Here is a 27,353-nt window from a genome sequence, read left to right on the forward strand (position 1 = left end):
ATAAAAAGTAAAAAAATAATTATAATAAATATAATATCTTATTAATAACATAAGATAAAATTTTACGTAATATAAATTAATAATATATTTCCACAAAATTATAATTTATTAGTTTAATTAATTATAAAAAATTAAACAAAAATACTTGATCAAATGCTTACTTTATTAGTAGTTTAATTATCACTCTTAAATCACTAATTTATTGTAGTAAAAGATATAATTAATATAATAAATAAATTATTTTATTAATAACATAAGATAGATTTTTACGTAGTATAAACTAATAATTTATTCCCACAAAATAAAAAATCATTAGTTTGATTAATTATAAAAAATAGAATAATTAAACAAAAATACTTACTTTAACAATATTTTAATTATCACTCTTAAATCACTAAGTAATAAAAATAATTAATATAACAAATAAATAAATATAGTATTTTATTAATAACATAAGACAAATTTTTACGTAGTATAAATTAAAAATATATTTCTACAAAATAAAAAATCATTAGTTTAATTAATTATAAAAAATAGAATAATTAAACAAAAAAACTTGATCAAATGCTTGCTTTAATAATATTTTAATTGCCACTCTTAAATCACTAATTTAATATAGTAATAAAAATAATGAATATAAAAAATAAATAAATATATTATTTTATTAATAACATAATATAGATTTTTATGTAGTATAAATTACTAATATATTTCCAAAAATAAAAAATATTATATTTATCAATTATAAAATAAAATAATTAATTAATTTTTATCATATGCTTACTTTAATATTAGTTTAATTATCATTCTTAAATCACTAATTTAAAGTAATAATAAAAGTAATTAATATAATAAATAAATAAATAATTTATTTTTTTAATAATGTAAGATAGATTTTTACGTATTATAAATTAATAACGATGCGAGGGAAAGTGGATGAACCAGGATGTCATTGGGAATCCTGATTCACCCACTTTAGTTATGTTCAAGTGAATGAACAAATTTTTCTACTTGAACTTGTTGCATATACTAACGTGTTCGGGTTAAGTGACAATGTAATCACTTAAACTTTCACTTGACCCACACGCACTAATACCTCTAAATCTTAAAATGCCAGTTAAACAAGTGAGAAATTTCCAATAGAATTATTTTTCCCTTGAGAAAGTTTTTCTTAATCCATCTCTACAGTTTACTTATATATGGCTTTCGTTTTTATCCTCGAGACCAGTTACCAGTTAGTACCTTACAATAAAAAATAACTAAATTCAGACCAGTTATGACTTGGACCAAAGCCTTGAAACTGCATTTCTAGATCTTTTCATATGAGCCCACGCCAAGCATCAAAAAGATGGTCCTGCTGGACGCATGGTTTAGCTTCTGAAACAGGTTAAAGAGTGAGAGGAAACAAGATTACCAAATCGATTGCGCTGAATAAGAGAAAGAAAAAGGTCCCCTTTCTGTGTCCGTCTCGACGGACTTTTGCTAGTGCTCGCCGGAGGATTAATTGCTCGAACGCTATATCAGAAATTCGTCGGCCTTGAGTACATAATCTGCGGTGTCCGTATATTAGAAAGCTGGGAGTACGCTGCTGACCATGGATTCTTTCCCCTACTTGGAGTCGGTCCTAGGTAATTACATTTTCTACCTCGCGCCGTCTTTGCTGGCAGTATTTTTTTTTTTTTGTTCTTTCTTTCGGTTCTTGTTCGATAACAGTTTCTGCTTCAACTAGCATTGACTGTCGACATAAGTTTAGTCTTGATTGAATTGTCGTCAGGGTATTCTAATTCAAGGAAATGTCACGTTATCTTGATGCTATTCGTTGACTCTTTTGGTACTTCTTTGTATGCTTTAGTGAGCTTTTCTTCTATCATGACGTTCTCGTCGTCGTTGTTTAGAAGAAAAAGAACACTGGCAGTATTTATACTCTGTAAGACATACTGGGTTATCATCCCCTCATGGCATGGGTACGAGGGAAGATTCTTTAGAATCTTAACGAAGACTAGCAGAGTTTGATTACGAATATGATGATAGAGAATATTTCTGGGTTTAATTTCTGAATGATGGTGCTCTGTGGTGCATTCATTTAGAACTTTGAAAAATGGTTCGAAAAAGTTAAAATAGCTTGGTGAATTGGGCCTTTGGCTCAATGGCAACAAGGGGGTTCAATTTCAAGTTCAAGATTCAAAAAAAAGTTGAAGAAGGCTGACCTAACGGTGCAGTTAGCAGATGGGGCAAGTAGGTGGGCCCAAAATGATTGGGGCAAAGCTATGGTGGTAATGGTGGTTCTTGTGGAATGAATAACTGAGAATATGTGTTTTTTGATATGTTTCAAAATGTTTGTATTTATTTCCAGCAAATTATATCTCAGTATATTTTATTGTTAGTTTCAGTCTCTAATATATTGGAAGAAATATGGTGGGTGTAGTTAAGAAATGCTTACAATCACTATTTATGATCCAGAGGACAGGGGCTAAGGGCTAAAGAATCACACTTCTCATTTTATTCTCAGAAAATATGAGATGAGATCTCTTTATTTTTAATTAGTTAATGTTGTATTGTCATGGCAAGAAGATATTATGAGATGGGATTTTGTTCGTATGGTTGTTGCGAAATTCTGAGAAGATTTTTGTAATGATGTCTGTCTTTTTCTGCAGGCATCATGATCTTGATGTTTATTTTTGAGACATATCTGGACTTGAGGCAACATGCTGCCCTGAAGCTTCCAAGTCTTCCAACGCCTTTGATAGGAGTGGTGAGCCAAGAAAAATTCGAGAAATCTCGGGCATACGGCCTTGACAAAAGGTTTATTGTCATTCTTTCTATTTCTATAATTTTATTGATATTACTGGGGAAGTATTTGATCCAATTTAACTATTAAGACACTTTCATTCTCTGTGTCTTTCAGCTACTTCCACTTTGTCCATGGTGCGGTAACGATTCTAATGGACACAGCAATCTTGTACTTTGGTATACTGCCTTGGTTTTGGAAGGTGAATGCTATGAACTATCATCTACTATTTCTCCAATTCATGCATGTACATGGAATGTAATGTTGGTCCAAAGGGTTCATAACTTAGAGAGTATGGGGTTTCTATTTACCATACTGGGGTATTATTCAACTAAATTATTCTTTCTAATTTATACTATCATGCATATCAACTCTTTTTTTTTGACAATTGAACTTCCAATTTTATATGGGCTTTTTATATTAAGATTGCAAGTCATGTGTCCTAGTGGGCAGTGGCTGCCTACATTTTCCGCTTTGAAAGCATATATATTCTTTGGGTTTGCTTGCATGGCTTAGTTGGTGAGATATATTTTTTGGCTGCAGAGTTCTGGAGAGTTTCTTATATACATGGGCTTAAATGCTGACAACGAAATACTTCACACTCTCTCATTCTTGGCTGGTGTTATGGTTTGGTCTCAGGTGAAACTACATCTCACGTCTGACTATCTCTGTTATTGTTGATCATTGGACTTAAAAACCATCATTTGTGGTAGCTAAGGTTTCTCATTATTTTGCTAATCTATTATATTGCGGAAGCAATCAAAACATGTTTCATAATTTTTATATATATGTATATGGGTTCTGGATGTTGGCTTGTTGTTTCATACCCTTAGGAAAATGTGCAGTATCTATTATGTGGTCACCCCTGAAATATAAAAAAAGCATGTTTTAAGGAAAATAATCAGGAAAAGCCTTTAAGAACAATTCTCTGTGTATACCTTCTATCATGTAGCGCCCCCTCAAAAAATAAGTTCTATCATGTATAGGAATGTGTATTACTTAAAGTTTGGTTTAACACACTTTTCAAAATTCAAATTGTGCAAGGCACTGAATCAGTTTCATGGGGAAATTTTGGCCTTGTAAGGGCAAAGAAGTCTAAAAAACGAGTCTGTATAGTTGTTATGAGCTTCAGATGTTTACAGCACTGTATTAAGTTCTCTGTCTGTAAGAAAGCTTTTTGCACTAATAATTGCTTGTTAGACTGCTGTGGACTTTTCTAGTTACTGTTGGGTTTCATATTTGTTTGTCTTAAGTGCTTTTCTTGACTCATCCTTTTACAAAACTATAAACTATTGAAAACCTTCCTGTGAATTTCCATTTTTTGTTCTTTTGAAGTCAATCTCTATTACTGGTTATGACTTACTTTCTATTCTATGGAAGTTCTGTTATGAAGTACTTTTCCTCTCTAGTGTATTGTATCACTAAATCATGATATGTTACCTGTTGTTTTTCTGCAGATCACTGACTTGCCATTTTCCTTGTATTCAACTTTTGTTATTGAAGCTCGCCATGGCTTCAACAAAGTTAGTACTCATGCCTTCATATATTATTAATCTATTTGAGGCTCTTTATTTATGAAAAACTATGTGTATGTCTCTAGAGTGGCTCTTGGAATTTTATCTCTTTCTTAATCTCTTATTTTATTCTTTTTCTTGCTATTTTGTCCTAGTGTTGCTGTATTCTTCTTATTATGGTTGTTATTGTTATTTCTTTCTTTTTGGCAGCAAACTATTTGGCTGTTCGTTAGGGACATGCTTAAAGGCATGGCTATTTCAGTTGTTCTTGGACCTCCAATTGTGGCTGCCATTATTGTTATAGTACAGGTACTTCGATTCCTTACATCAGTTGCCAGAGACTCTCATTCTCTGCCTTCCCTCTTCTTTATGGAACCCTGACTGTAATTTTTAATATTCAACATTGATGCAGAAAGGAGGTCCTTATTTGGCAATTTATCTATGGGGTTTTATGTTTGTACTGTCCATTGTAATGATGACTGTCTACCCTATTCTCATAGCTCCTTTATTCAACAAGTTCACGCCTGTGAGTATCATATCAGTTAATGGAAGTAAATTTGTAGATTTCTATCTTTTATATTAGGTTACTAAACTGGTTGATTTTCTCCTTTGCTTATTGAATTCCGATTGCTGTATAGCTTCCTGATGGTGGACTTAGAGAAAAAATTGAGAAGCTAGCTTCCTCTCTCAAGTTTCCTTTAAAGAAGCTCTTTGTTGTTGATGGATCTACAAGATCAAGCCACAGTAATGTAAGTGCTTTTTGATAGTTTCTCTTCTTCCATGTTTTTTTACCTCAAGTGAGAGGTCAACTTCACGATAGATCAAGTTGCCCCTTTCTACCTAGCATGGGGATAACATTGGTTTGAGAGCTGTTTATCTGATGCACTCAAATTTATCACATTATTTTATCAAACGATCACTCAAATTGAATTATTGTCTATTATACTTTCTTGTGATCTAATAGATACTATTGCTTACCAGGCATACATGTATGGTTTTTTCAAGAATAAGAGGATTGTTCTTTATGATACATTGATCCAACAGGTATGAAGGCTTTTTGAAGTTGAGCTAAAAGTATCTTCTGCTTTCCCTTTTAGTAATATCAACATCTGCTGATGTTCTATTGGTAACTTTTAATAATATTTGTACATTTACTTAGCATTTAATACATGCCATGTTTCAGTTCTTTTGGTCTTGTTGTTCAGTCATAGACATTTATGCATCTATCAATAATTCCAGCAGTCTGTTGATTGTTGATGGGGGAGCTATCAATTGTCATGAACTGGTTATCAAGAAAGCATGATCCCCTGTGGCGGCTTCGACATTTCCATGATGATATTGTTAATATCTGTGCTTTATACTATATATTATTGAAGGGTATTGTTGCCCCTTGGGGACTGAGGGCTTCCTTCTACCCTTTTGCTTTCTTTATATATATCTTAATTGATTAATAAAAAAATTCCAGCAGTGGAAAATATATTACAAGCAAAACTGAAAGGAGAGTACAGCATTTTATTAAAATTTTGATTAGTTGAAGTGACTTTGAGGTTTTAATTGTATTTTTTTTTTTTGAAGTTTTTATTATAGTTTCATGCAAAAAGAAAAAACAAGCCACCAAGCTCTTACAGCATGGAAGAACTATGGGACCCAGCAGTAAAGAATTGCCTTTATTCCTGAAGGTTGATATTTTAAGCTCAAAATACTGTTGTGATTTTGTACAACTTCTAAAAGAAAGAACAAAAAAGGCATCCCAACAAGCATTAAATAGAACAAAAAACAAAGACGAATAAAAGTGATATATTGTGATTACAGCATCTTATGGAGATGCATTATATAGTGAAATTTTGTGGAGCTTGATGAGGTTGCAGGATTTACTGGTCCAACATGCTTGGTGGTATATAGCAAGGTGTTACAACACAGACCCGGGACATGACATTGGTCCCAGAAAGTCCAAGATGGCGGTTAGGTTGACTTGCCTGAGTTGAGAAGCTCGACCAGATAGCCTATCTGCTTTGGGCTTCAATGGGCTGACTCGGCCCTAAAAAAGACTTAGAAATATGAAAAAATAATTAGAAGTAGCTTATTAAAAATCCTACAATTTGATATGTAATATGTTATATTTTATTTATCTTTAATATGATGAAAAATTGTGAAGTGTCTTAATGGTGGTTTTGGAGACCCAAAGAGCTGTTTGTTAAGAGAGAAAAAAGGTTCTAACCTTGGGAAGTAGGTAACACTGAGTACCATTTAACCATGCCACATCATTTATATAAATTAATTTATTACATACAAATCAAAGATGACTACCCTAACTAAAAATGTAAAAAAAAAAAAATACTATGGATATCATTATTGCTTCATATCACTACTACAATATTGTAGGGTGGATTTCACTTGCAGTGGTGATTTTAGGGTTTCCTTTTCTACATCCCTCTATGAGGATTGTTGAATTTCTGGAAAATGAGAAAAACTTCACCGACTTGATGTAATCTGAGTACATAAGCCCCTATTTATAATAGAGGAAAGTAGTAGAGTTCAATTACAATTAAACTACTATTGTCCCAATTATATTCAAAGTTTAACACTTAAAGATAAGTCCTAGCATAATTAAATAACTGAACATAAATAGAAGACTAAAATAATTAAAACACCTTTAAACTGAGACTCTTCTGTGAGACCTTTTGTGAGACTCCTGTAAGACTCCACCATATTAATTCTAGCTGTGTGAGACTTCTTACTGTGAGAATCATATAAGAGCCTTCCATATCTTCTCTTCAACACTCCCTCTCAGCTGGAGTTTATAACTTCAGCCTGCAATGAAAAGGATTATTGGTCTTCAATTTTCTTTGTCGCAAAAAATTCTTTATGGATGCAAAAATTTCATCTTTTGTGCTCCCCTTTTCTTGAATATTTTGGTCACATAAAAATTACCACAACTTGTGGAACAAAATACCTCTTTCTTATACTTCTTCTACTTCTCCCCCTCAAGTTGGGAATAAAAAGGACATAGAGACCCAACTTGGAAAAAAACACAATATTGGAGAAGAAAATCACTCCTAGCTGTATGATAAAGCTCCATACACCAGTCAAAATGGTCATAGTCTGAAATACACTTTGCTCAATTTTAAAGGCGGAAAACTAGTTCAACTTTAGGGCTTAAAAAAGAGACTACTTACTTTTTAAGGGTAGCTCAACACAAATCACCTATTGGGTGAAAATTAAGACTTGACTCAAGTTGGATGTTGGACACACTCTTATACTTTTTAGGTAGTGGGTTTAGACATTTCTCTGAAGTGATAAAAACACAAGATGATAAACTGAAGAAGTACTTGAGGAAAATAACTTTAACTGGAAGGAGGCGACTAGGCAAAACTCATACTTCCAAAGTGACATTTTTTTTTTTGGAAAACTAGGGCAAACTATAACGGTAGAACTTAATAAACTTGACCAAGTATAACTTTTTTTTTAGGGTGATCACAACTTTCGGAGTTAACTATGCAGAAGATATTCAACCAAGTAACAAAAACACAAATTGAAAACAACATTGATGCAAGATATTGCATATCTTGAATGAGCACATCATGGAGTGATTAAGTTGGACCAAAAATATTTGATTAGAAGACAAATTTGGCTAAAAACTCGGATTTTAGGAGAAAGGGAAACTCAAATCACGTTAATGCCTAGAGAGATAATAGGAGAGAGAATAGGGAAAAATGAGAGAATTTCGACGGAATCGACCTTTGATACTTCTGATATCAATATCTCCAAAATTCTAGCTCAGAATCACAAACGGTTTGTTGATCAAGAAACTAGACTCAAATATATTTAATTTGATATCTAATTTGACTTAAAAATATTCATTCTTGAATCTTTTATGACTTCTTGATTCTCTTCATTCTTTATCTTGACTCATTAAATATAGATCAGATTATATGAAATTTTCTCCTTCTGAAAGTAGACTTCAATACCTTTCATCCAAGTATAACTCCTCTTCATATAATATACTTCTTTTGAGATAAAGAATCTGATAGATTTCGGAATCTATAATTTGGTCGAACTGAGTACTCTTTCTTCTTAGACCAGCGTGACCATTAACTCTTCCAAGATCGATATCTCCCTATAGAAAACTCAGATTGAGAATTGGTTGAATAGGTAAGAAAATAGACTTACAGATCTTTCTTTGGATTATATAATTCTTTCTTTAAAGTCTCATTCTTGATGGCATAAGACGACTTGGAAGTTGAATCTTTTTGTTGCTGCTCGAACCTCTCTTGTGGTCTGACCTTTGCTGTAAACTCGGATTGCCAATATTCATTTTGCGTTGAAAAGTAGACTCGAATATCTTTTCGTCAATGTATAATTAGCAACACGAAAATCTCAGTATGGAGGTATAAACACCAAGAAAACAATGGGTATAGGGACTGAAAAGAGAAATAAAAGATAGAATACGAACCTAAATTACTAGAGATGATAGATCAGAAAATGATCTTATTATCTATGGGGGTTGACCGAGTCAACTCACAAAACCTACTCTGATACCATATTGAATTTCTTGAAAAGAGGAAAACTTCATTGACTTGATGTAATTTGATTACATGAGCCCCTATTTATAATAGTGGAAAATAGTACAATCCAATTACAATTAAACTACCATTGTCCCAATTACACCCAAAGTTTGACACTTAAAGATAAGCCCTAGCATAATTAAATAATTGAACATAAATAGAAGACTAACATAACTAAAACACCTTTAAACTGAGACTCTTTTGTGAGACTTCCTTCTGTGAGACTTCTGTAAGACTCCACCATATTAATTCTACTTGTGTGAGACTTCTTACTGTGAGAGTCATGTAAGAGCCTTCCATATCTTCTCTTCAACAAGGACAGTTTCAAAAAAGAAAAAAAAGATTGCTCTATGAGGGAGACGACTATCCAGATTGGCGACTCAGGTCGGGGAATTGCGAACTGCCCTGATTCTATATCCAGGTCACCCGAGTTTCACATTCCATGACAGTTTGGGTACTTCAGTCTAGTCTCTTCAACCTCCCCCTCCCCTCCTCCTGAGTTCCAAATCATCCCATCAATTTACCAAGTCACAAGACCATGGTTGCATGGTTTATTGTATCAAATGGTTATGTTTATCCTGACTACTACAGGAGTTTGACTGAAAAACTTAACATTTGCTGCATTCTTATATATTTAGTTTAGCTCTCTTAACCTGTTCATTTTTTTTCAAGCTGTTTTTCAGTCATTGTCCTTTCTTAAGCTGCATAATATGGGATATTTTATTTTTAATTATGTTTCTCTTGGTTGTGGTGTTTCAATTTCTGTCACATCATATTGTAAAGTGAAGTAGTATGGCTAAAGAATAATTTTTGCAGTGCAAAAATGAAGATGAAGTAGTTGCTGTTATTGCACATGAACTGGGGCATTGGAAACTTAATCACACCATGTATTCTTTTATTGCAGTGCAGGTATCGTCTCTTTTCATTATTTGATTATCTATCCTATGCAATAAAATGCTTTGTTAAGATGAGAAACTGTAATTGATTGGACATTGCTAAATGAACATACAACCGTTTGATTAGACGTGACGCAATCGTATTTCTTATTGCCAACTACAAGACAGAAATAATTTGTGATTACTTTTTTCAGAAAAATAAATATTCAATTTTTAAATGGAGAAGTTGTCACTGACAATTGACTTAAGAAAACAACTCCTATATGTTGTTGTATCTTCTTACCTTTTTTGAATAAATATTTGGAATTTTGTGTTTTTAGCAATTGCAGTTACTGTTACTGTACTTCTGTTAAGCTTGAGCTAGTGTTGTTTGAAAATATAAAGAAGCCGAAATTAATTATCAAATTAGGTGTTGTAAACCATAACCACCTGGTCAGCAGAACCAGGTTGAACCTGGCCTTGGAATTTGATTGGTCTGGTTAATCTGGAACCTGGAAACTCTGGGTGCAGTTGGCCTGTGTGCAAGGTTAACATTTTATTTTTTATTTTTTACGTTGTTCAAAATTGAATGACTCAGTGGCTCAACCCAGTTCAGCTGATTTGGCATAATTATTGAAAAAAAAAATAGGATATCTGGTTTCATCTGGACCTGGTCACTCCTGGTCAATACTCACTTGGCTCCTAACACAGGTCATCTCTTTTGGGAAAAAAAGTTTACTCAATATTGATTACACACACACACTACCCACTTGGATCCTCACATTGTTCATCTCTTTCAAAATTTTTTTTACTGAATATTGATCATACTGGTACACCATACCCAACCTCTCATGTCCCCATGTAGGCACTGAGGCTTTTGATACTACCTTCCATTTTAATGTTCTTAGTCTAAGAATTCTAGAAGTGTTATTTATCGTTCATGGTTTTAGGATTTTGTTGAAGCTGTGGTGTACAATTCAGTTAATTTGGCAGTTAGGTCACTTTTGTATTTTGATTGCAGATTCTTACCTTTTTGCAATTTGGAGGATATACACTTGTGAGGAGCTCCAAGGATTTGTTTCTAAGTTTTGGATTTGATACACAACCCATCCTCATTGGGCTCATAATTTTTCAGGTAAATTTTCTTTCCGTTCTTACTGAGAAAATGGGGTCTTTTTATATCCTAATTGTGCAGGCTTTCTTTTAGTGTATTTTTCAAATATAGAAGTCATTATGTATTTCTTTGTTGACAATTACTTCATGTACACATTGGAAAGTTCAACTCCTTGATTTTGTAAAATTCAGCTCTCCTGTGTGTGTGATATTCCATGTGCTTGCTAGAAGCGGTTTTCCCATAAAAAAACTTGTTTTGGGATGCGCTTATAGGATGGACTGCTTAGCTGTTTTTTGGTTTTTCTGCCTCACGTATTGTCTCCTTAGCTGTTCTCTTGTTGCTTCTATCGGCTCTTCTTAGGGCTTCTGCACTTTTCTCCTTAATGAAATCTCTTTCTTATGGCGGTCCAAAAAGCTTTTCAGTTTCCTGGGTTTATCTTTTGGAAGGGAGTGTGTTGGTTTCTTTCTATCTTTTGTAATCATAAATGCAGGGAAGACCACACACATTGCTTTCATTTCAGAAACTGCACATGCCTTGTTACTGATGTTATTTGAAACACATTTGTATGGGTAATTATCCAAAAAGGCGTCACTGATTGTATTGCTGACATTGTGTCATCCATTCATTGTAATTGGAACCTCATTTCTAGATCAACCAATTCTTTGGCTGATAAATTGGCAAAAACCAGAACCTCCTAGCAATCTCTCATTGTTTGGGAAGGCTTCCCCTCGTGTAATCTGCTCGTTTGAGCTCTCATAATAAAATTTAGCATCATTTCAAAAAAAAAAAAAAAAACATCTAAGCTTATGGTAATATCAAAATATGGCTGAGTTTTCTGATTTCCAATAACCGCTAGGATTTTCCCTCACAAAACCCTAATGGAGTTGGAGACAATAAGGATAAAATCACAAATCATCATTCCATCAAAGGGTCCTTTTATCTTTTACAAAAATGGGTGTATCATCGCTTTAACAAAATGCCGTAAGAACATCACTTCATGAATTGAGAGGGCCACAGTAGTAGATGATGAGAGATCTTGGTTTTGGTGGTAGTTTTTTTTATAAAGATGTATTAATAAAACGAAAGAGAACAAAATTTTACAACATTTGGGGGAGCATATCCCTTACAACCAGCGATTGTAGGTTAGCTCCCTGCCTAGCAAACACATCTGTTACCGAATTAGCGGATCTCAGAATGTGAGTCCAAATACAAGAAACAATTGAGGTAATCTCTAAAATTTCCCGAAAGGTATCCCAATGCTGCCATGGGGGAGGAGAAGCATTCTCACACCAACCGATAACCACTTTTGAGTCACCTTCGATATGAAGAGGCCCGCTGCAATTGTCCTTGAAGACGCGGAGACCGGAGAGGAGGCCATGTTACTCAACAGACGTGGAGTCAGATATGCCCAAGGGGCCGGCATAAGAGAAAAGCTGATTGCCGGAATGGTCTGAAATGACTCCTTCGAAACCCGAAATCCTTGGATTATTAAGAGATGAACCGTCAAAATTTAACTTAAGGTGACCAGGAGCAGGACGAATCCATTCTTGCAAAACCGGGATCCTTGTCCTAGAATGCATCATAGCCATATTTCTCCAGTTTTCACGAATAGGGGTTCCCAAAAAGGAAGAGAAAACTTTCTTAGTCAGAAGCCAAGTAGATATATGCTCCACCACTCGATCCACTACCCGATCTGCAGATTCACATTTTGCATCAAAAAGTCTTCTATTGCGCTCATTCCAAAGTCCCCACGGAATGAAACTAACACAAACAAAGAACATCATTTTACCAAGACCAGGTAGAAGGTTACTAATGAACGACTTACTAAACGAGGGCGGATCAGCCATCATGCAGAATTGAAGCCCAAACTTACTAAGAATGAGAGTCCACACCTTGTGTTTTGGTGGTAGTTTGAAGTTAGGTCCAGGGCCATTTCAAAAGACTAGCTGAAGTTAGGATGTCTTTGCCAAACTAATAACCATTAGATTTTTCCTGACCTTCATGTTTATGGTATACCTACTAGCACTCATGTTTTGGCCTAAATAAAGGGATCATGGGCCCAAGACATGGAACAAATATATGGGGTATGAACTAGGCTTAACAAAACCTATGCTCTACTCCCAACTATGTTAAAGTTGGTTCTAGGTATATCCAAAACTGACTACCCGAAGTTAGGTGGCCTTTTCTCAACTTAAAAGCCATAGGGATTTTCAGATGTTAACCTGTGGGCTGATTCCCACTAACAGTGGCAAAACCTGGTGAATGGGAATTATAAAAGAGAGAAACTGATGGTACATTCTGAAGAAATTTTCTGTGTGATAAACTTAGGGATATGTCATCATTGTGGTTTTCTATGTGCAATAAACTTACGGATATTTCATCTTTGTGGTTTACCAACTCATGCACCCTGCTAAGTTAACCTAGGGAGGCAAAACCGTGGGACCTAGGCCATTTTGGGACTACGGCAGTCTTATGTCCTTCCTTTTCTGAAACAGCAAACTTGGATACTTTTTTTGTGGAGAAAGCGTTCTTGTGTTTTTAATTTGTTTTTCTGTAATCAGGCTTAATGACATGTTACCTGTGGGTGAGTACGAATTTTGAGGTATATGTTCATCTGACTACTATTTTTATCTGTCTAGGCTTGTGTAATGCTCCTGATTGGTCTAAATAGTTGTAGAGCATTACTAATGACCTATTGGAGGATAAAAATCAATGAAGTTTTTGGATCTAGTCTTAAACTTCTAAGAACTGTTCCTGGTAGACGTATGTGATTGTTGTATAACTTTTTTTTTTTTTTTTTTTAAATTTCTTGTGGCTTTAACTTCATAAGTTGTGAAGCAGATATGTTATTCCTTGTCTTTTTTTTGAGGACATTATGTTATTTCTCTTGATTTCTTGATATTTATTGACATCTAATAATGTATTTGCCTTGAGATTGTTACCATTTCAGCTTTTTCTTTTGAAACAGTTTTCACATTCCAGAATTAGTAGTTCAGCTTGTACAGTACTTTTACATTCATAATATATATTTTGGTTTTTTTCAGCATACAGTAATACCACTCCAGCATCTTATTAGCTTTGGCCTTAATCTTGTTAGCAGGGCTTTTGAATTTCAGGTATTTAAAGATGTTACTAAATTCTTCTAATCCATGAGATTTGTTGTTTGGGATGCCATATTGTCCTTTATCTCTTAGCTTTCATTGGTTTTTCTAATTATTTTTATTAATTTGTTTAGGCTGATGCATTTGCAAGAAAGCTTGGTTATAGCAAAGAACTTCGAGCAGGTCTCGTGAAGCTTCAGGTGATTGATCATGTCTCATCCTATATACATTCATGTCAAAGCTACATGGATTTAGTATATTCTCTGGTTGATTCCTGATATTTTTGGTCTGTTTACCTGGAGGTATTTAAACGCACACTTGAGCAACTCTTACATGAAGGTGGAATTGCAACCCTGTTCCACTAGTTAGTCAGGACTGCAACATAATGTTAGTTACCTGGTTGGAAGATTAGGTTCTGGTACCATCGCCCAAAAAAATAAAAAAAAGAAAAAGAAAATTGGCTCAGGTCATTTTTCCTTCTTGTAATTTGCTCGTTTGAGCTCTCATAATAAAATCAGCATCATTTAAAAAAAAAAAAACTTAAATTGGACAGGAACAAAAACAGCGATGGTGTGAGAGAGTGAGTGAGTGAGGGAATGAGTGTGTGGAAGACAGAGAAAGGCGAAAGAGCAAATGACCAGATTGGAGGAGTGACTAAGCCATTACCATCCAACCGCATAGCCATCGGGTAGATCACCCCAAGGAGTGCCATGCTATCGTCGAGCAGCGAAAAGGTAAGGAGGTTCAGATTGAGGGACCAACGGACCCTCTGGTTCATGTCGGATGCTCGGACAGCCAAAACTGTGGCCAAACACCATCATCACCACCTCCAGAGCACGACTGGGAGATCGTTCACTCAAGAAGACATCGGCGGCGCCTCTCCTCCCCTGGCCAACAGCAACAAATTACACACCGTTCCGGGAGCACTTCCTTCACCTTCAGCAGAACCGGCTATGGCATAAGGATAACATGTAAGACTGGGATCAAGAAATCCTTCATCACCATTCCAACAATTGCAGCAGCCAGCTTCATCCAGGTGTTTGATGCTGTCACCATGGAATGGAAGTCTGGCAGGAAAATCCAGGAGCTCTGGACCGATAACATCACCTTTTACATTTCGGTCTTCCAATACCAAGGAGATACTGAATGCAAGATTATACAATGCTGTGACAGGATGATCATGGCAAGGCTTTACATCCTAGAAAAAAACTAATTCAGGATTTGGATGGGCATCCTTCAAAGATGAAATTATCAAGCTTTCAACCCCTATTCTTCCCCAAATGCAACACCACCACCCTTCTCCATCCTCCCCATTCCCACCACTACTACCCGCCCCTACAAATAAACCACCACATCCAACAATCCCACCACCATCGACCATCACCAAGACGTCTCTTCCAACACCAGTTGTCGTCCCAACTGACAACAATCCCACCACCACCATCCTCATCCCCAACTCCAACTTGGCGTCACACACTTCCCTTGATACCCTTACTATTCCAATACCCACTGACCTTTGGGATGAAGGTGAAAGACTCTTCTCTCTATCTATTGTTGCCACCACCACCAAAAGTTGTACCACCATCCCCTTCCTTGCCCAATGGTTTTCCTCCTGTTTGAAACTCAACTACACCCCAATGTTCTCCTTTTTGTGAACAATGATTGGCTTCTCTATTTTCACCATTGAAGACAAATTGAAAGCTCTTCAACTTCTTCTTCTAAATATTGAAATCACTAGCCTCACCGATTGGACTACCTCTCGACCCAACAATATCTTTGGCCAATGGATTTGTGTTTGGGGGCTACCGGCTGAATTATGGCATAACCACACCTTCACCCTGATAGCCAAAACCTTTGGTACATATCGTCACTTGATGCTTCCACCTCCTTGAAATCGAGACTCGATATGGCAAAGATTATTGATCATCCCCAACAGTCCTTATTTTGGTTCCAGGCTTCTCAAGCTCTTTGTTGGTGACACCATCTTCTGGCTTCAGATTACCTTTGAGGATCTCACCCTCTTTACACCATGCCACCACTGTTGCTCCACCATCGGACCTCTTCCACCGAGTCGACTCGGAGACGGTTAGCCCTGTTGACAGGCTCCAACTCATTGCCGAGTCACCCAGCTCATGGAACCAGCAACCTAGAACCAGCCACCCGAACCCTGCCTTTGAAAATTCAAATTTCAAACACCCAACACCCCCACCAGCACCCACGAATCCGATCACATTTGCCACTGACAATTTTGACCCCATCCTGACAACTTTGGCCCCCGTGACCCCCAACTCCCCCTCCTTTTTCCAGTCTCCCACTAACCACGTACCTAATCCCAAAAACTTGCCTAGTCAACCCAACTTTCTGCTTGTCGCATTGTTCACTGGCGACAGTCAGCGTTCGGATTCACACTAACCTTCCCACACCCCAATGCTCCTCTTGAGCTGTCGCCCTCTAAGCCAAATAATGCCACACCTCCATATTCCCTTAGATAATTCTCCTCCCACCTGGTTGAATACGCCACCTACTCCTACCCATGCGTTTTCTAATTTAAGCTTACCCCAACACTCACCGACCCTCCTGATAGCCCCTTTCAGCCTGCCTGTCACCCCCGTGTTTGGAATGACTTCCTATCCTTCACCTCCTCCTTCACCGGACTGCCCAACTGACCCTCCATTTGATTCTGAATCCTCTTCTTCTGCCTGTGTGCAAGGAAGAGCCTCCCTACAACCCACCAAACTCCTACAACAATTCAACTCCCACCCCTCCTTGCCACTTACCAAAGAAAAGATCGTGCCCTTGTCCGAAGAACATTGCGTGGAGAGTCCAACAATCCAACCCAATACCCCACTGACCCATCTTCTGGCTGAATTATCTTCCCTTTGGATGAGAATTCCAGGAAGCTGGTTGCTGATCTCCAATCTGAACAATATAAATATGATGAAGAATCATGGAACTGGATGATGCGATTGGCAAAAATCATGGGTGCCATTTCTCGTAACTCTCCCACTGATCCATCTTCCAACTCAGGAGTCAACAAATCCAAGGATAAATGATTATCATTTCCTAGAATATACGTGGAATTGGGAATTCCCGGAAGCAAGCTGCCATCAGAGGTCTCTCCTCTAAGCCTTCCATCGTTTTCCTTCAAGAGTCCTAGCTCCAAAGTGTTGATGATCGACTCCCTCATGAACTCTAGAATTGTCCTTCCCTTGCCTGGACTTCTCTCAATGCCATTGGTCATTCAGGAGGGATCCTTGTCCTCTAGAACACTGATCAAGACAACCTGGAGGACAACATTGGGACTTACTCAATTGATGTAAAAGTTTCTAACTATGTGTGGAGTATAGCTGTCATCTCTGGCCCTAATTGTTACCGAGAACACAGTTTTTTGGGAGGAACTCTTCGCCCTTTCCCATATTTGGCCAACTGCCTGGCGCTACACGGGCGGTTTCAACATTGTTTGTTTTTTAGTGATAGATCTCCATCTTGTCCCAAAATCTACTCTTCAATGCGAAATTTTACTGATTTTATTGATGGCTGTGAACTTGATGAAATCCCTTGGGAAAAAAATGACTTGGTCCAACTGTCAGCAATCTTGTCCCATTCTCTCTAAACTCGTCTGGTTTCTTGCCAATGGTGAATGGCTCAGCCAATATCAACATGGTATGGGGAAAGTCCTCTATTGGATTTGTTTCGAACACTGGTCAATCTTACTTGATACCAAGATGGGGCAATGGGGCCCCAAACTTTTCTTTTTTGAAAATTCCTGGCTAGTTGATGAAGAATTCTAGATAGTCTTCTCTCGAACACCTTTGGTCATGAATGGCGTTTACCTCTGAAACTCGAGGCTATGAAAGGGCATTTGAGGAGCTAGGCTACATCCCGTTGTGCTGCCTCTGCTGCTTCAATGGTTGATGCGATTGCTAAAATTGCTGAATTAGACAGATTGAAGAGGATGCAAACCTCTCTCCACTTTGGAATTCTCTAATTGTCTCGCTGTCCAATCTCATGTTCTTTCCTCAACCACATTGACCAAATTCATTGGAAGCAGAGAGCTTGTTTCAGATGGCACTCGGAAGGAGATGGCAACACCAAGTTTTTTCACGCCATGGCTTCCTCTAGGCGGAGAATGAATCACATCACTTCCCTCTGCCTCAATGAGGTGGTCACCTCTGATCAAACTGTTATTACTAACACCTGTCTTGATTTCATTGCAGATTTATACAAGGTTGATAGACCTTGTCACCCTAAAATCCATCATCTCCGATATCCCTCTCTCTCTAGCACTATCGCTAATCTCTTGGAGCTCCTTTTTTCTGCCTTGGAGATTGAACGTGCCACTTTGGGCATACCCTTGGATTGTGTGTCGGGCCGGATGGATATTGTGAAGTTGGGTCCAAGGCCCATCCCAAAATAACTAGCCAACTTAGGAAGCCTCTTTTCCAACTAATAAACTCAAGATCTTTGTATTTATTAATACATGTGGGACTATTCCTTAACACTCTCCCTCACATGTAGGCCTTCTTTTGTGACTCTATATGTGGATAATTTGGGTGGAGGCCCACATATGAGTACCTACTCTGATACCGTGTAAAGTTAGATCCAATGCCCATCCCATAATGACTAGCCTACTTAGAAAGCTTCTTTCCCAACTAATAAACTCAATATCTTTGTACTCACTAATCCATGTAGGACTATTCCTTAACATACATAATGGAGATTTCTTTCGTCATTGCTGGCTGATCATCAATGATGAATTTTTGCCACGGTCAATTCCTTCTACCATCAAGGACTCTCTTTCAAAAATCTGGGTGCCACCTTCATTGCCTTGATCCCTAAGATAGACTATGCGGAGCATCCCGCTGATTTTTGACCCATCAGTCTCATCTCTAGCAGCTATAAAATCATTGCCTGCATTCTTTCTCACTGCCTCAAAGCTGCTCTTCCTTTGATTATTCACCCTGGCCAATGCGCCTGTATCAAAGGTCTATCCTTGATACTACCATGGCCTCCTATGAAATAATCAACTATTTCAAGATTGCTGGCGAACCCAGGATTGTCCTCAAAATTGACTTGAAGAAAGCCTATGACCAGGTAAATTGGAATCTACTGGATGATCTTTTCAAATCGATGGGCTTTGGGGATAAACAGCGTTTCTGGATTAGGAGTTGCATCTCCTCCCCGTCCTTCTCTCTCCTGCTCAATGGTACTGCATGTGGTTACTTCAAGAGCTCTAGGGGGCTGCGTCAAGGGGATCCTTTATCTCCCCTCTTATTCAATATTGTGGCTGAATATTTCTCAACATTAATCTACACAGCTCGCCAGCTCCATTGGCTTGCGCCCATCGCCTCCCAGCCTGCCTTCAACATCCCTTTACTCCAATTTGCTAATGTCACAATGATTTTTGGAGTTTATACAATGGATCAAATCAAATACCTCAAGGCGTTGCTCAATCTTTTCGAGATTACCTGTGGACAGAAAATCAATTGGAGGAAGAGCTCTCTCATTAGATACCACATCAACTCCATGCTGCTCCATGACTTGGCTACATTCCTGAATTGCGGGATCAGCTCTTTGCCCTCCTCTTATCTGGGTCTCCCCCTCTTTGAGGTTAGACCCTGTGGTCATCTTTGGGACCCTGTCTTGGAAAGACTTGACCGGTGGCTCACTTCTTGGAGAGGTAGATTGTTGTTCGAAGCTGGAAGGCTAATTCTCATCAACTCTTGCCTCGTTGGAATTCCTAATTATTACTTGTCCTTCCTTCACTGTCCGATGGCAATCAGCCTGAAAATTGACGGCGTTAAGTGAAGATTCCTATGGAGGGTTTTGATGGTGGCTTTAAATATCATTTAGTCAAGTGGAGCGATATTTGCAAACCAAGGATAGAGGGGGGTCTTGGCATTCGGCTCACTCACTGTGTGAACAAAGTTTTCATTATGAAATGGTTTTGGAAATTCAACGCTTCACCTACTGCTATTTGGAGGCCGATGATTGATATCAACCTTAAATGGAATTCTACCTTGTGGATTACTGGGGGTAGAGGCCTAAACCTCTCCCCTCTCTGGAACACTTTCATCCCTCTCCTCAGCCTCTTTGAGAAGGGAATTTGCTTCTTCGTCAGAAATGGTAAAAGTCTTAAATTCTGGACTAATTGGTGGGGTGAACCGGGGCCTCTTTTCACATTCTTTGCCCCTTTCCTCCCAGTCAGCTCTTGGCCTAAGGCAACGGTTGCTTCCTTTTGGTCCCCTCTGGCAGATTGGAATCTTTATCTTCGTCATGGCCTAAATGACTCCAAAGCCACGCTTGCCTCTTTACTCAAGTCGCTGCAAAACAGTCCTGTCTGGCCGAATGCTAAAGATAAAATCCTATGGCGCCATGAGAGCAATGGTATCTTCTCTTTGTCATCAGCTTACTACCTCATCAACATCTGGTCCTTTTCTGCAGATCCTCATGAAATTAACTTCATCTGGAGATTGGCGGCCCCGCTCAAACTGAAGTTTTTCCTCTGGTGCGCCATCAAAGACAAAATTCTCACTGTTGTCAATCTTCACAAGCAGGGTAATACCTCCCCCTCCATCCTTTGTCTCTTTAGCAACACGGCTGAAGAAACTACCAATCACCTCCTCCTTCACTGTCACTTTGCCTGGTCAGTTTGGGCCAGCATCTTCAATCGTATTGAACACCACTTGTCTGCCCAATGACCTTCTCAGTGCTTGCAAGATCGCGACCGGCTCCTCACTTCCCACCTTGGGTAAATTCCTTCTCTCCTCTGCTGCTGGCCACATTCCCTGGGCATCTGGAAAGAATGGAACAACATGTGTTTCAATATCAAAGCTTACTGTCCCAAGGTTTTTGCCAGCAATATTGTTGCACAGGTTTCGGCCTGGCTGCACACCAGAAGCGAATTCAGCACTATCGGCTCTTCCTTGTGCCTCAATTGGGCAATTATTTCCTGTATGTCCCACCATTGCCACTTGGCCACCAACCAAGCCTGGTCCCCTCCTCCTATTGGGACTCTCAAATTGAATTTTGATAGCAGCACCTGAGGTAACCCTGGCACTGCTGGATTCGGCGGTGTCATATGGAACACTGATGGCCAATCGCTCATCACTTTCTTGGGGCCAATGGGAATTGTTGACTCCACTGAAGCTGAACTCTTTCCCCTCCGTCAAGGCCTCCTTCTCTTCAGAGATTATCTTAGTGGCTCCCTTATCATCGAAGGTGACTTGCAAGTCGTCATCAGATGACGTTCAACCTCCTCCAACCCCCCTTGGCGGCACTGGAATATACTTCATAAAATATTTGACATTATTTCCCCCTTTCAATGTTATTGGACTCATATCCTGAGATCAGCGAATTCGATTGCTGATTCTCTTGCTAAAAATGGAGCCTCCCTCCAATCCCTTGTTGTAGGGGCTTTTCTAAATTCTGTTTTGTTTTGATCTTCTCTTTAATAAATTATCACTTCATTCAAAAAAAAAAAAAAAAGACTTAATTGGACTGGGTGTCTTAGGTGCCACCGTGAAGTAGAAGATTCACTTGGTGAGTCATAGTTACATTGATTTCATGCTATTATCATAGTTGATTTATTATAATTTATTATATGAGGTAAGATGAGTCTATTGTTGAGTCTATACTCTGTAATGTTGTGAATCCAATCTGTAGCATGACAAGGTAGGATGAGTGTTAGAATATTTTTTGTTTGATTACTCATGTGTGGAGGAGGAAAAAGACTGGTGTGGATAGCATTTTTGGATGCCATATAGGTGGGGCCCACAATTTTGGATGAAAGACACCAAAGAGAAGGCAACAGTTAATTTCTCTCAAAGTTCCTATAGTCAACATACCTTATGTGTCTCCCCCTAAGCAACATGCCATGGAGGTTGCTCCATATAGACTTCTTCCTCAAGGTCACCATATAAGAAGGCATTTTTAAGCTGGAATAGAGACCAGCTATGATGGACTACAATAGAAATAAGTATACAAATAGAGGACATGCGAGCAACTGGAGAAAAAGTCTCAAAAACATCCACCCCAAATGTTTGTATATACCCTTTTGCAACAAGACGAGCCTTATACTATTCAACTGATCCATTGAGTTATACTTAATAACATAGACCCATCGACATCCAACTACAACAACACCTGGAGGTAAGTCACATAACTCCTGCCCTTCTATCTGTTAATGTTTCCATCTCAACATCCATGACATTCTTCCAATGAGGTTGCAACAAGGCCTCCTGCACTGAAGAAGGAATGATGCAAGTGGAGATGGACAAAACAAACTTACTATAGTTATCAGACAAGGAATTGAAGGAGACAAAATGAGATAAAGGATAACAAGTACTTTTACGAACACCTTTCTGAAGGGCAATAGGAAGGTGCAAATCACTTACCTCAGGATAAGGAGACGATGAAGAGTCATGGTCGGATATGAGGAGGGTGTCTGGTTCAAAATGAGAAGGTTACTATCGACGCTTGTATACCTGCAGTGGTTTTTCAGTAGGAGCATCTCGTGAAGCTGGAGCACATTCATCAACTAGAAGAGGAATAACCAAAGTAGGTATAGAGGGTTCAAGTGGAACCGATTCATATGTAGAAGATTCAAAGAAAGAAACATCCTAAAAAAAGGTAATATCAGCAAAAACAAATGTTTTTTTTATAGATGGACAATAGCATTTGTAGCCTTTCTGTGTTCGAGAATATCCTAGAAAAACACACTTGACGGACCGTGGAGACAAATTATCCTTTAAAAAAAATGATTGATAAAAAACTTGTGCTAAACATACACACCCAAAGACCAGAGGTGTCACTAGAAACAAAGGTGCAATAGGTAAAACAATTTGAATAAGGATTTTGCCATCAAGAATAGAAGACAACATTCTATTTATCAGAAAACATGCAGTAAGAACAGCATCACCCCAATAAGTCTTAGGTACATTCATGTGAATCAGCATAGTACTTAGTACGAGTTACCTCAAGTAAATGACGATTCTTGCTTTAGGCAATTCCATTTTGTTGTGGAGTAAACACACAAGAAGCCTGATGAATAATTCCCTGTGACTGACAGAAAGAGCCAAATTTATGATTCATAAAATCAAGACCATTGTTTGTACGGAATATATGGATAGAAGTTGCAAATTGATTCTTTATTTCATTAAAAAATAGTTGAAAGACATCAAAAGCTTCAGATTTTTCTTTCATGAGAAAAATCCAAGTACATCTATTGAAATCATCAATAAAAGAAATAAAATACCTATGACCAAACTGACTAGTCATAGGATAAGGACCCTAGACATCTGAGTGAGCAAGCTCAAAAGGTTTGCTAGTTTTATGAGATGAAACAGGAAAGGAGCTCCGGTGATGCTTGCCCAGTTGACTCGACTCACATTGGAAAGTAATACTAGAAGGAAGATTTGGAACTACTTGAATCAGTTTTGTTGGAGATAGATGACTGAGTCTGAGATGCCACTGAAGAAGTGAATCAGATGTGTAGGGCATGGATTGTGGCTGTCCAGATAGTATAGTTCCCTTCTCTCATGTGTAGAACCAATCATCTTCTTCGTCACGAGATCCTGAAACATACAATGAGTAGGGTAAAACGCGAGAGGATAATTCATATACTAGTCACCTGACTGACAGACAACAAATTTAAAGGAAATTTTGGAACTAACAGTGCAGATGGAAGTGAAAGAAAAGGTGCAGGGGTAACATTTCCCATTGCATATACTGGTGAAACTGACCCATCAACAAGATTAGCATGCTTAACATGAACAAACTCTTTTAAATTAGAAAATAGTGAGGACATACCTGACATGTGTTTTGTAGTACCGGAGTCAGAGAATTAAGACATTGAGAGTGTAGACATACCTGCAGTAAGAGTCGTATGTGCCAAGGACGCATATAAAATAGATAGTTGTGCCATACACTGGGAAATCTGTTGCTACTGATGTAAGATCTGTTGTTGTTGTTGGATCAATTTCTATAATTCATCTGAAGCATCAGGTGGGATTGTAGTTTCAGACCCTGGTGTTGTACCTTCATGTGTACTAGCATTTTTCCACGCAAGCTTTCCAATTTTTTTCTAACATCTATTTGAGTAATGATTGGTGCGTCCACAGTGAACACACTTGCGCTCAGATTTACTGTCTCCTCGGCCTCGTCCTCTGCCTCTACCTACCCTTGTACGTTTCTTGGACTTGTCAATAGAATTAGATGTTGCAGCCGATGTATTAAGGGCAGTAGCTTCACCAGCTTTAGTATCTTTTCCAGCTCTGGGCACAACAATCTTTTCAACTCTCTATACCCTATTAAAGGTAGTAGAGAGGTTAGGTATTTCATTTGAGGCCAAAATTTGTTCCTTTATGCTGTCAAATTTAGCACCCAATCCATCTAGAAATTTCGCCACAAAGAGTTGACTCTGTTGTTTTCGAAGTTCCCTTTCATCCATAGTAAAAAGGATGGAAGACATTAATCTCCTGCTAGATACTCAAAAAAGAACTATAGTAGTTTGTCACAGTTCCGTTACCCCTTTTCAAGCCAAAAAAATCTCTATATAATTTATAAACCCTGGAAAGATTGCTCTCTTGTCTATAAAGAGCTTCCAAGGACAGACACATAGCCTGAGCAGTTTCAAAATTCATAACTAGGCTCCTGATATTAGATTCCATGCTGTTGACAAGCCAAGTCATCACTTGATTGTCTTCAGCCTCCAATCATCATTCTGAGGAATAGGAGGGTCATCTCTAATAAATTTCAATTTTTTCCTGCCCTTTAAGTACATTCTAATAGATCTGGACCAAGTAAGGTAGTTATCACCATTCAACCTATCAGAGGTGATAGTGATAATATCTTTATCATCAGGATTATATGACCCTTTGTTGGAGTCTAAACCTCACCAGAGTTAGCCATATCAGATATAGAAGATCAAATAAACCCTTCAAAAATTCCATATCATCCAATTCAAGTGGGTCCCACCACATAGAAAAAACCACAATTAGGGCAGTTATAAGATGTGCGCAGATCAAACAGTTCAAAAAATCTAACAAGGGAATCAAATTCAGAAGAAAAAATGCACTGGAACCTGCACCAGGGTTGACGTCAGCAAATGTGCAGATGTTGTCAGTAGATAAAGTTCTAGAATTTTGGCACACCTCCAGATCAGCATAAAAGAGCCTTTTTTGTCAGTTTAGAACATCAGAATATGTTCTTAGAACAGTAGGACCAGTAACCCTAGCGTTATGGCAGAGAAAAAATGGATTTTTACAAACCAGTAACCAAAAACCTGGAAAGGTGCTCAATGGAAGGGCAGTGGTGGACCCCTGTCTGAATTATTATTAAAAAATATTTACTTCCTGAAAGGTGCTCAATGGAAGGGCAGTAGTGGACCCCTGTCTGAATTATTTTTAGTACAGATGGAACTAGGAGACATTTATACTCACACGTCAAACTGCTTCTGTTCAAGAGGTTATCCTCCCACTCAATCCACTTTACACCATTAGAAAAATATGAAAAACACCAAAAAGAAACATTTGAGCGAAGGTTTCTGCCAGATGGGCTCTGGCTTCTTCCAAACACCTTTATCAATCATTCAGTTTGAGTCTTAGGTTTACTCTGAGCAGTCCATGTCCATAGGACTAGTGGGTATGTTATGATCTTATGTGTGTTTGCCTGACCAAGTGTTTGTTTGTCTTACAGGAGGAAAATTTATCATCAATGAACACGGATCAGTGGTATTCAGCTTACCATTATTCTCATCCCCCACTGGTTGAGAGACTTGCAGCTCTGGATGCACCCGAGAAGAAGAAGGATTAGAAGGATTAGACTTGCAGCTCTAAGTGTTAGAGCTTGATATCTTGCCTGCTTACTGGAACAGCACCAGCGTAATCCTGGAATGGTATACCCATGCATCCTATGTTGATGCAATCTTGACTTGTTTGTGTCATTAGTAACTAGCAAAGCTGCCACTAAATTGAGGAAAACTATGTAGTTGGGGCCTGTTACCTCGTTTTCACTTGTCCAAGGGATACAATCCTGAAATTTTAGCCCTGGTTTTGTGTTTAGATGTGATGGGAAGAGCAAGGTTGAAAATTTTAGCCTCGATTTTATGTTTAGACGATCTCACTAAATTACTGAGCACTTCTCAGTTGTATTCCTAAATTTTTTATCTTTGCTTCGAAGTGCTAAATACCTTTGCCTTTGCTTGGTATTAGATTTTGTCACGGAGTACTGGAAAGGGCTCGGCATCTTACCCACAACTGTACTCGGCCAGAAAGTGGTGAAATTAGACGCATATAATATGGTTTCTTGTTATCTGTATCAGGTGCATCATGATGAGATTGATGTGTTGAGCTAAATTAAAATATCATTTGATTTTAGGGGATCAAATCGTTCAAATTACTTTAGCCCGTTTCACAAATTACAACGTAAGTGAATTTAAGGAGTTACAGAGAGAGTTCAGTTAGTATGCCTATAGATTGACATTCTAAGTTGTGTTAAAGCGTTGGCTAGTATGCCTATAGATTGACATTCAAGTTATGTTAAATCTTTTGGCAGCCTTGTATCCATTCAGATGAGAGTCTATTAGAGATTTTAGGGCGTATTCATAGTTCGTTGACAACCAAGTAGGAGTAATAGCCCTTTTACTGTTCATTGCTAATTTCGTGCTTATGTTATTTTTCAAGCATTATAACAATATGACTTTTAGATCACTAATGCATACTGGTCGGTAACCAGGTGTGTATTGTAGAATGTATATGTATTTGTCTTGTATTTATCATGTTGTATTTCAGTATTTTCAATGTTGTATTTTAATATATATTGATCATATTTTCATTTATGTACAATATGACTACACGTATTTTAGGATATTTTGTATTGGTATAAAAGTTTTATTTATTATAGGTGTTGTCATATATGTAAAATATGTGTTTGTTGTACCTTAAAAATAGTCAGTTATGCTTCGAGGTAGAAAATGATTACTGAAGCTTCTAAGGAACCACATCGGTTAATATATGGTTTGAGGACTTATGAAATCTGCGAGGTTGCTTTAGGTAATTTATCGTACTTTGTGTTAAGCAGGTAAGACTAGGATCAATGTTTGAATAATGTTGAGTAGTAGAGGACATGCTGGACATAGACCACACCATAGAAATAGGTTAAGACTCAAAATTGGTATAAGAGCCTATTAAGTAAGTATAAGTATAGGCCCAAGGTTATGACTTATTACTAGGTCAATTCCCATACATTTCAAACAAGAATGTATAAAAATAATAATTCGTAAGTCAAAAGGGACTTAATAGTCTTTCGAGTAGCACTATACTCAAACCAGGACAAACTCAAATATGTCATATTCTTGGCTATCCACATGAATGACATAGTGACTGTACTAATTAAT

General features: G+C 37.8%; 1 protein-coding gene across 1 annotated transcript; it reads left to right on the forward strand.

Moving 5' to 3' along the window:
• The first annotated feature begins 1,370 nt into the window (after positions 1-1,370).
• Positions 1,371-26,052, forward strand: LOC137948081 (CAAX prenyl protease 1 homolog). The gene is made up of 14 exons (XM_068794019.1): positions 1,371-1,628; positions 2,655-2,802; positions 2,906-2,990; positions 3,332-3,427; positions 4,246-4,311; positions 4,513-4,611; positions 4,715-4,828; positions 4,941-5,051; positions 5,284-5,346; positions 9,684-9,776; positions 10,764-10,877; positions 13,901-13,972; positions 14,092-14,157; positions 25,655-26,052. Exons 1-14 carry the CDS (start codon positions 1,595-1,597, stop codon positions 25,769-25,771), a joined length of 1,278 nt encoding a protein of 425 aa, XP_068650120.1. The 5' UTR covers positions 1,371-1,594; the 3' UTR covers positions 25,772-26,052.
• Positions 26,053-27,353: the final 1,301 nt, after the last annotated feature.

This window comes from Aristolochia californica, unplaced genomic scaffold, assembly GCF_029961685.1.
Source record: "Aristolochia californica isolate CCGP_79_NKW_82.1479 unplaced genomic scaffold, dmAriCali1.0.hap1 SCAF_13, whole genome shotgun sequence".
Lineage (NCBI taxonomy): Eukaryota > Viridiplantae > Streptophyta > Magnoliopsida > Piperales > Aristolochiaceae > Aristolochia > Aristolochia californica.